The 10,151-nt window shown below is 41.7% G+C and overlaps 4 protein-coding genes across 4 annotated transcripts; 2 read left to right on the top strand and 2 right to left on the bottom strand.

The window, feature by feature from the left end:
* EAF01_007855 (uncharacterized protein) lies at positions 1–780 on the bottom strand (the record flags this gene model as incomplete). The annotated part of the gene is made up of 3 exons (XM_038916111.1): positions 1–322; positions 420–697; positions 775–780. 3 exons carry the CDS (start codon positions 778–780, stop codon positions 1–3), a joined length of 606 nt encoding a protein of 201 aa, XP_038768582.1.
* A 1,675-nt stretch (positions 781–2,455) lies between these two features.
* Positions 2,456–4,507, bottom strand: EAF01_007854 (uncharacterized protein). The gene is made up of 3 exons (XM_038916110.1): positions 3,952–4,507; positions 3,455–3,616; positions 2,456–3,403 (listed from the first exon to the last, which is right to left on the bottom strand). Exons 1-3 carry the CDS (start codon positions 4,013–4,015, stop codon positions 2,691–2,693), a joined length of 939 nt encoding a protein of 312 aa, XP_038768581.1. The 5' UTR covers positions 4,016–4,507; the 3' UTR covers positions 2,456–2,690.
* A 640-nt stretch (positions 4,508–5,147) lies between these two features.
* Positions 5,148–7,364, top strand: EAF01_007853 (uncharacterized protein; the record flags this gene model as incomplete). Its single annotated transcript, XM_038916109.1, has 3 exons — positions 5,148–6,021; positions 6,087–7,222; positions 7,272–7,364. The coding sequence occupies 3 exons, from the start codon at positions 5,148–5,150 to the stop codon at positions 7,362–7,364; spliced, it is 2,103 nt and encodes a 700-aa protein (XP_038768580.1).
* A 661-nt stretch (positions 7,365–8,025) lies between these two features.
* EAF01_007852 (uncharacterized protein) lies at positions 8,026–9,543 on the top strand (the record flags this gene model as incomplete). Its single annotated transcript, XM_038916108.1, has 1 exon — positions 8,026–9,543. One exon carries the CDS (start codon positions 8,026–8,028, stop codon positions 9,541–9,543), a length of 1,518 nt encoding a protein of 505 aa, XP_038768579.1.
* Positions 9,544–10,151: the final 608 nt, after the last annotated feature.

Here is a 10,151-nt window from a genome sequence, read left to right as displayed (position 1 = left end):
CTACAGCTCTTCAACTTTTAAGTCTCCAGCTTGTAATTCTCCAGCTTGTAATTCTCCAGCATGTAATTCTCCAGTCTGTAAGTCTGCAGCTTGTAATTCTCCAGCCTGTAAGTCTTCAGCTTGTATATTTGCAGACCCCTTGCGTTCGGGCTCATTCGCGGGGTCAGAGGAGGTTGTATGTGTTTGATTGTGATTGTCTAAAAGAGAGTCTCTAGGACTTTGTGCTCCAGCTTCAATGGTGGCAAGTAGCCATGCAAAGCAAGATGCGCTGTTCGAATACCGTGGGTAGTCGAGAGCTTTCAAGATATCGCCCAATTTTATACTATGAGCATGTCAATTAAGATATAAGTTGAATGGGGTTAACAAAAATGAACTAGACTTAATATCTAAAGCTTTCTGGAATGATTAAGAGAACTTACAGTGATTGTCTAGTCTTCTGATCGTATTGGGAAACATTCCATAATTGATGGTCAGAGTGTTTCCTAAACCAAATAATGAGATCGGCTAAATGGTAAGCCAAAAACCCTTGAATCTCTGGATAGTTGATAGCTTCCTTTGGTATTCTCTCAAACTTAGAGACGAATGCATCAATAACCGCGTATGTATTTTCCCCATCTGATTGCTTGTCGTGTAATTCCTGAGCCAGAACTCCCAGTTGATACATAACCTCCGAACTCTTGAAATTGTGAAGCGTTCTCTAGGGAACCTTGTGAATAGTAATGTTGTAATCATCTGTGACGAAGCATTTTTCTCCTAGACGAGTGCATCTCTTACAATCATCGATGTAGTTATCTAGATCACACTGAATGTTTAATTTTCGACAAGTATCGCAGGCTGTTGGCTTCGCTTTAGGAGACTCGATGGACATAATGGCTTGGATTTTTGTTTCAAGAACTTGTAATTTTAAGGATAATTTAGTGAAATTTGACAATGATATTGGACGTAGATATTTGACGTAGAACAAATGAGAATCAAAAAGGATATATGGATTGTGTGGTGGTTTTCAAGGAGGGGAAAACATGACTACCAAAACCACTATTGGGAAAGCAGCTTTCAAATCGAGAGGGAAGTCACAGCCAAGCATTGAATCAAGACTTCTTTCTCTGTGAATCAAATAAGAACCTGGTATTTTTCTACCGATACAGACACAAATACTCAATATCTTCGTCAATGATCAAATGGTATACAATTGAAGTTGTTTGAACGAGCCTTTGCAAATTTCTCATGTTCCCGCTGGTCTTCCTCCAATGGGGACTAATTTGAACGAACAACCACGACGTCGACTTCTACATTGCTATAAATTTAAGATACACCAAACGATTCTATCTCGATCTAATCAAAGAGAGAAATACTTGAACACGAACACAAGTCCCAAATCTAAGAAGATACTATGTTGCAGCTAACACGTAGATATATAGTATGTTCACTTCTCCGCCGCACACCAACATCCTCATGAAGAACCTCTTCGCAAACACATGACATACTTTTTATTACTCCCATCTGAACATCACCACATCCCGCGGGCTATACTCCGATTCTAAAACAACGTAATATTCTCAGCATGCCATATCTATCCTCCCCCCACTTGGGTTGCAGATTGACCGTCTTTTCAGAGTACTAGTTAATTTCTGTTTATCAGTCCAATTGGCCAATTCAAATGAACATTATGGTTTCTGGAAACTGAGTATGATTACCGAATAATCAAATATCGAGGGGGCCTTCTTGACTAAATTATTGACTATAATTTTATTTCTCATTCCCCCGCCCTCCTTTCTTCATACTTCTGAAATGATATAGAGATGAAAACCAGTTCAAGTTGCTGAAACATCAATCTTATCATTGTCAAGTAAATCAAGGCAAAAAATACACAGTAGATCTACCTGCGAGAGAAACTTATCAATCATACCTACCTACCTAATATAGTACCATATAACTAGAGATAATCTACACTAGGCCGTCTCTTTCTCACATATTACTCCCCATCTCAATCCCATCCATCCATCCATCCATCCATCCATCCACACAACCCAACTACGTAAGTAGACAAAACAATCTAATTCTCACACATTACTCAAACACAAACGAAATCCAAATCCATCTATACCCACCTACCACCCCAGGATCTCCGATTCAACTGTGGAGGAGAGAAAAAGAGTAAGAGTAAAAAAAAATGCAATTGTAATTTTGAAACTTTCATATCGCGATGAGATATCCACTCTTCATTCGAATTCAATCATGTACTTATGCATAGTAGATATGCAGAGGGATCATAGCACACGTTTCATTCGGCATCTGATTAGAATCTAGACTTTAGAGGTCACGTATATATTGACTAAGGTTGTGAAAAGCAAAAAAAAGCTGGGTGAAGATGTGGAAATGTAACGGAATGCTACTATGCATTTATCTATTTCAAGTATGAGGTGTATCTGTCCCCCCCCCCCCCCCCCCAATTCTAAATACGCCATATACTCTAGTTTGTTGATAGTATAGATATCTATCCAATTCCCCATCTTCGAACCTCATTTCGAGTATTCAGTATGATGTGATATGATCCATTATCTTACACAATATTCAAGGAAAGATATCCATCCTCTTCATCAAGAACCAAACCATCAAAACAACATCCAAAGATTTCCTATCATATAGAATCCGATCTACACACAAGACACACCAAACTCACCCTTTCCCCCCTATCTCAAAATCCCAACATGCACCACGAACCCCGAATCTTCTCCCAACCCACACTCCTGAATATCTCCCTCCTGAACCCTCCACACCCTAAAAAATCTATTAAATTCCTTAAGCCAGGATTCAAAAACATCCGGAGAGCGGAGTTGTTGGGCTATGATGCAGAAAGTTGGATTACTTGGTTCTGTTTGATCTTGATCTTGATTTTTTGAAGATGAAGATGTGGAACGAAGACGACAGAGATCAACACATGTTTGGACAAAGGGTGGGATTAATGCGTCGTTGTAGATGCAATCACATGCTATGATTGCATCGAAGCTGGTGGTGGTTTCTGAGCAGGTGAGAGAGGGGGAGACGACGTCGGTTTCCCAGTCGAGGGTTAGAGGGATGATTTTGTGGGGTGAGGTTTGTTGGGTTGTTGATGTAGATGTTGACGATGGGTTCTTGGATTTTCGGGACTTGGATTTGGAATTTGTTGTGGTTGATAGTGTGGAGGAGTTGGAAGAAAGATTTTGAGAGAGGAATTTGAGGACATATGGTTGGTCTGTAAGGATGTATGTTTGGAGAAGGGGTGATAGAGTAAGACCTATTAGACCAGATATTCCACAACCTAATTCAAGGACTACTGAATCAGGGGAGATTATCTGATGTTGGAGGAGAGGATTTGTAGGTGAGGATATCCATTTTGCGAAAAGGGGGGTGATTTTCCATATCACTATGTATCATTAGTGAGGAATCAAATGCAATGATATGAGAACTGATTTACCTGCTCCAGTAGTTCCCCCATCACGATTTGATGATAAGATTGTAGGAGATTGATAAATTGTGAGATCTTTACCATTAATCGTCAAATCTATTTCAGTAGCCTTTGAATCTACGAATCCGAGATTCTGGGATGGGATGGTTTGAGAGAATAACAGAAAAGCCTCTAAAATTGATTATTTTAGCTTATTAACTCGGCCAAAATTTAGGGTCTAGGACACGACCTATGAATCCACATGGATTCTTTGATGCCCTTGGAAAGATGATACGAAGTTGTGCTCACAATCTCAAATCCGACGATACCGAAACGTCTCAACGACCACTATACACTTCTAAAAGCAGCCAAATGTTGACCCCCTTTTCGGTAAGCATTTCGCGCCACAATAAACTGCTGTGTTACCAAGGCTCTCTCACTGCCTCATTCTAAGCAATTGGAAAATCACTTGACTGTATTGGAACTCTGTAAAGTGAAATAGATATGTAGTGAAATCGTTTGTTTACCTTCTTCGGGGTCCTCCACTTCTGGGCCAAGAGAATTAAGAAATGGTTGTACGAGGCCAGCCATGATTGCAAGTTATAGGTGGACGGGGTGAGACCTTCTCAATATACTCAAGTAGTTCTTTGGTCTATTAGAGAAACAGGGCTTGATGTTGAGATAGTTGACTGCCTATCAGACTCGTTTTTGTGAAACTATCGAAAGTGTAACAGCTGGCATATCAGACATACGGTATTAGTAATACGTGTACTCGAGTAGAACAAAGTTCTTCCCTTTTTGCCGTATTGACCCACCTATATGATTCGTGTGTGTGTACAGAGTTAGATAACGATAATGGTTGAATAAGGTGTGAGATGTGATATTTCCTGAATGATTCCTGGGGTGGTGAATAGACAGATAGTGGATAGATAGAAGCAATGACCCCAACATTGCTATGATGCGCATATAGAGTCCAACATCGCCAATGTCAGCTGCATCCAGGTACTGTATGCAAGACAGAGAGAGATGTAAGTAAGATGTAACTTCAAGCAAGATGTTTTAAGAGCCAAAGTAGGTACCCAGACTCGCCAGGTATATACTCCGTACGTCGGTATAGCTCTACCAGCAGGGATTTTGATATGGAGTTCAATGGTTGACGCTGAGGTATTATTAGCCTTACCTATGCTCAATGCTGTAGGCTCTATCGTATACCCAATGTTACGCAAATCAATGCAAAGTTGTAGGCCTGTAGCTCTGAAATGTTGACCGGGTGGACCTTTTGCTTTGGCTGAGTATTAACCGTGCATTCATTTAATTCAGCATCTCCAATTGGTCAAGCGCTGAACTTTGCTGGACGGGATCTTGGTTGTTCCAAAATAAAGGAAAAGCAAGGCAGCGTCATAATACTGTAATTCTTAAGGCGATTGATTATTTCTTCCCTTTTCCCCAGCCTCAATTAACTTCCCCGGAATCCCGAATAATATCTCAACCATTTCCTGGAATCGAATTCAAAAGAATCATATCTTTTCATTGACAATACAGTACAGTACTGGTAGCAGGTACTAACACGCATTCAAAAGCATTCGCGTATCTCTCTCGTCTGCTAATAAATACATAACACGAAGTCAAATCAACAAAGACCGGAGCTTGCGCATCACCAACTTCCTCTACCCATCAAATATACCAACCCTCAACAATTGAGCTTCATCGCCACTCAATCACAATGTCGTCCTCAGGGTCGCTCAAGAACATCTCCGTTCAACCCAAGTTCTATCACTCACCACCTTTCAGTGCAGAGGCGCCGGGCCACAAAGCCGTCAAAGGTGAGACCATTCCAAGAAGACACCCTTTGACAGCCGACAAGCTTGCGACCCGCCCTTCCGAAGATGTTGCAACCGTTTTCGATATAATCAAACGAAGTTCCGAGAAGTATGGAAATGCGAAAGCTGTTGGCAGTCGATCATTGATCAAGACTCACCAAGAAGTGAAGAAGGTGAAGAAAATGGTCGATGGCGAACAACAAGAAGTTGATAAGAAATGGACATACTTCGAACTCAGCGAATACAAATATATGAGCTTCTCAGAATATGAAAGGTTAATCTTACAAATTGGAGCTGGTTACAGAAAGCTTGGATTGAAGCAAGAGGATCGAGTACACATTTTCGCGGCGACAAGTGCTCATTGGTTAGCAACTGCTCATGGCGCAGTCTCTCAATCGATGCCAATTGTTACTGCATATGATACTTTGGGAGAGGAAGGTCTCAAGCATTCCTTGGTTGCGACCAGGGCCAAAGCTATCTTCTTGGATCCTCATCTATTACCAACCTTGATTAATCCGCTCAAGGAAGCCAAAGATATTCAATTTGTAATCTGGAACAGCCAGAATGAGGTTAAGCAAGAGAACATCGATAGCCTCAAGGCAGCACACGAGAAGCTCAAGATTTTGAGTTTTGAGGAATTACGAAAGCTTGGGGAGGAGAATCCCGTCGAACCAGTACCTCCCGCACCAGAAGATCTGTGCTGCATTATGTATACCTCTGGTTCTACCGGACCACCAAAGGGTGTGCCCATTAAGCATAAGGCAGTCGTAGCAGCGGGTAAGTAAACCTTATTGTCTGTGAAATATATACGTTGTGCTGACTAGCGCTTGCGCTTACCATAGTTGCCGGTGTCAACGTAATTGTTGAACCATATCTTGGTCCAGGTGACGGTCTTTTGACATACCTTCCTCTTGCGCATATTCTGGAGTTCGTTTTCGAAAATGCTTGTCTGTATTGGGGTGGAACTATGGGTTACGGAAACCCCAAGACTTTGTCGGATACATCAGTCAAAAATTGCAAGGGAGATATTCGAGAATTCCAGCCAACTGTTTTAGTTGGTGTTCCTGCCGTGTGGGAATCAGTCAAGAAGGGTATCGTTGCTAAGGTTAATGGTGGAAGCCCCATCGTCAAAAATCTCTTCTGGGGTGCACTTTGGGCTAAGAACAACCTCTTACGTTATGGTCTCCCAGGTGCTGATGCTTTGGATGCACTAGTATTCAAGAAAGTTAAGGAAGCCACTGGTGGAAAACTCAGAATCTGTCTGAATGGTGGTGGACCAATCTCCAAGGATACTCAGAGATTTATTTCTATGGCCATTACACCGATGATTAACGGATATGGTTTAACTGAAACTACTGCTATGGGTGCTTTGATGGATCCTATGGAATGGACTGATGAAGCATTGGGTGATATTCCTGGTTCTATTGAAATCAAGCTTGTTGATTTCCCAGATGCTGGATACTATGCAACCAATAAACCAAACCCTCAAGGAGAAATTTGGATTAGAGGAGATCCCGTCATGGAAGGTTATTATGAGAATCCCGAAGAAACAGCAGAAGCTTTGACCGCAGATGGATGGTTCAAGACTGGTGACATTGGAGAATGGGATAAGAATGGTCATCTTAACATCATTGACCGAAAGAAGAATTTGGTCAAAACTCTAAACGGAGAATACATCGCCCTTGAGAAACTCGAATCTATCTACCGTTCCGCTACAGTTGTAGGAAATATTTGCGTTTATGCCGATCAACAGAGGACTAAGCCAATTGCTTTGATCGTCCCAGCTGAACCTGCCTTGAAGAAACTCGCCGAAAGAATTGGTGTCCCAGGATCCAGTGTGGAGGAATTAGTACATGAGAAGAAGATTCAAGATGCAGTTTTGAAGGAATTACAACAAGCTGGTAAGGCTGGTGGATTGTCAGGAATTGAAATCATCGAAGGCATCGTCTTATCAGATGAAGAATGGACTCCTCAAAATGTTAGTTTTTTCCTCCTTTTTACAACACGGTGCATGCTAACATCAATAGGGATTGGTAACATCTGCACAAAAGTTGCAGCGAAAGGCCATTCTGGAGAAGTATAAGAAGGAGGTAGAGTCTGCATATGCTAGGAACAACTAATTGCTTTCAAAGACAATTTGGTAATGGTTTACGAAGAATACGTAGGTCATGAAGATTTTGTGGTTTCGGTGCGGTTCGTTTTGGTGGTTCGCATTTGTATGATAGTCTGGCAGTATTGGTAGTATAGGCAGGCTTTGCTTATTATTAGTTTAGATTTCTTATGAAAGTAACTTATTTAATTACACCCAAGATATTCCTCATTTTGATGCGTGAGCATTTCTCTTTCATGATGTGATATCAAGAATAACTTTCATGAATAGATTTGGAAGCAACACACTTAAATCCTAAAGGTCACGGGATCACCTATCGTGGAAGTCGCGACTCGCGTTCAACCTCATTTTATAAATTGAAATCGCGACTCAATGACCTTTTTCCCTTTCTCATTCGCCGTTCCCAACAACCCCAACCTTAATTGAATGATCTGAAAAGGATCCAAAGTCGATTTTCTACGTCGTACAAACTTCTGCTTTTCATTAAAATCAATTGATACACTAAAATTGATGAAATGAAATGATTTGCGACCGTACACAATCTTTCTCTTTACAAGTTACACATTTTAATCTCACAATTGGATCATTCTACGTCGCCGACTCCAAACTCATTAACTCCGCACATGCCATTGAACTTTCCTTTTACCAATTTCCTTAATAACGTCTATAACATGGCTGGCAATCCTCGCCTTAGCGGCTTCCTTCAGCAAGAATCTAATCCGCCTCACCCACCATCGCCATCCCCTCAACCACTTCAACAACGTACAGATCGTCATGCGATGGCACAGAAGTTGAGATTACCTCCCAAGAAGCAACGAGATGCATCTGCCAATGTGAATCGAGCTCATAATCAGGAGCCTGTCTATGACCAGCCAGTCGAATTTTCGCAAAGAAATACAGTACCTGGAACAAAACAAATGCAGGCAGAACACGAACCAGAGGAAGACCAAGAAAATGTCGAGAACTTCGAGGACTCTACAGTAAACAGCGCCTTTGATGAAACTATCAGCCAGGGAAACTTTCCAGGTGGACAGGACATGGGAGCAGTCCCTACTGGTGGCAACCACGGATTTGATGGCGGACATCACAGAGGACAGCCGGAGGAGCTGGCACAAAACCATTTCCACGTTGCACATGAGAATGGTTACGATAGGGATTCACCAGAGGAGTCTGTATTTGATCAAGAATACATGGAAGATGCACGAGCACCTCTACAATCGCGTAAGATATTTCAACAACATAATGGTCAAGGACCACAGACGCAAGCTCTTGGAGCCCCCATTTACAAGCAAAGTCAGACCCCCAAACCTGCCATTCATTCAGAAATACCACTACAACCCCAAAAGCCGCAGCATAACAGCCCGAGCAAACCAAAGACATTTGATCGTTTCAATCACGCTATTACAAATCGCCCTAAGAATGGAATGCAAACAATTGGAGGTTCTCGAAAACGAGTTCTTGACGAAGGGGTATTTTCGCCAAAGCCCAAATCTGGTAAAGCTCAAGTTGAAGTATTAGAAAATGCTATACTTCCCGGAAATATGCAATATCGTCTTCCACCGCTATCTCCTCAGGATACGCAGCAAGGTCGATCTGATGGATCTTCTGATGGTGAGCGATACTCTGAAGACAGCACTCACATGGACGAGCAACCAGCCCTTCAATCTCGACCAAACGTCCATGCAGGAAACACGCAACATCAAATTACCCATTTGAATCGTGCTGATATTCCACTTGATTATGATGATGCCGCTTTGAAAAACATGGATTATGATCAACTTAAAGATGAATCTTTTGAAGGTCCTTCGGCTCTTAGCGAGCAGCCCAGTGAACCAGATGTATCACTTTCAGGGCGTCCTATTAATGAACGTGTCAGTCACCTTGTTGAACAACATCGACCAGATAATCAAGAAGAGATGGACAAGCAGCGAGCCGCTATGGTTGAATTCTTTGGTAGTTTATCTAAAGATGATTGGGAAGAAGCGGGTGATTGGTTTTTATCAAGGTTCTCGGATACTTTAGAAGCATTGAAGAAAGCTAGGAAAGAAAAGAGAGCTATGGTTGCGAAGTTTGAAGAGGAAATTGAGAAGAGAGAAAGAGATGTTAGAGGATCTTTGAAGACGTACAATCAAGACATGGAACGTATGAAGAGGGGTGCTAAGGGAGTTATTGAGGGAAATAATGTTTAGATGAATGGACTTGCCATAATGGCTAGTTGTGCTACTGATTGTATGTGGAGAAGTTGCGAAGTATATGGAGCATCTGGAAAACCTAAGTGCTTATAAGAAACACGTTGAGCTTGTATATAGCTACCAGGTTATCTCAATACGTGAAGGATTATTTGGCTGGAGCAAACGCGCTGATTTTTGGATCTGGGAACGGAATGGAATGGCAAGGAACGGAACGGAAAGGAAAGGAATGGCAGGGAATGGAATGGGACGACAACACAGTCTTGTGCTATGTTTGCATTGGGCAGGGAGTTCTATGATAGCGATTATGAGATACCCATTTGCTTCTTTTTGATCAATAGGAATGGCAATTTACAGTGTTATAACTACTATGTAGTCACTGAGATGAGGCAATGCTCAATCTTGAATGGAATCTGAATCTTTTCAAGACTGCCCTCGTGGTCAAGCGAGTGTTGATGGTGAATCTCTTCAGATGCCCAAGTAGACCTGATGATGTCACGAGTATTAGCTCTGAATTACTAGGTAGAGATTTTGATATACTAATATTCTTGATAAATTTGTTGGTAATAACTTAATCTATCAGACGGTAGCCTTTTAATGCTTATTAA

The sequence above is a fragment of the Botrytis porri genome (genome assembly GCF_014898465.1).
Source record: "Botrytis porri strain MUCL 3234 chromosome Unknown BPOR_010, whole genome shotgun sequence".
NCBI lineage: Eukaryota > Fungi > Ascomycota > Leotiomycetes > Helotiales > Sclerotiniaceae > Botrytis > Botrytis porri.
The sequence above is the reverse complement of the archived record's forward strand: the minus strand, read 5'-3'. Positions and strand labels throughout refer to the sequence as shown.

Coding starts and splice junctions, on each gene's coding strand:
- EAF01_007854 (XM_038916110.1), bottom strand. CDS start 4,015: ATGGCTGGCCTCGTACAACCATTTCTTAATTCTCTTGGCCCAGAAGTG. Junction 3,617..3,951: donor AGTGGAGGACCCCGAAGAAG/GTAAACAAACGA, acceptor AATCAATTTTAG/AGGCTTTTCTGTTATTCTCT. Junction 3,404..3,454: donor TGGGGGAACTACTGGAGCAG/GTAAATCAGTTC, acceptor AATGATACATAG/TGATATGGAAAATCACCCCC.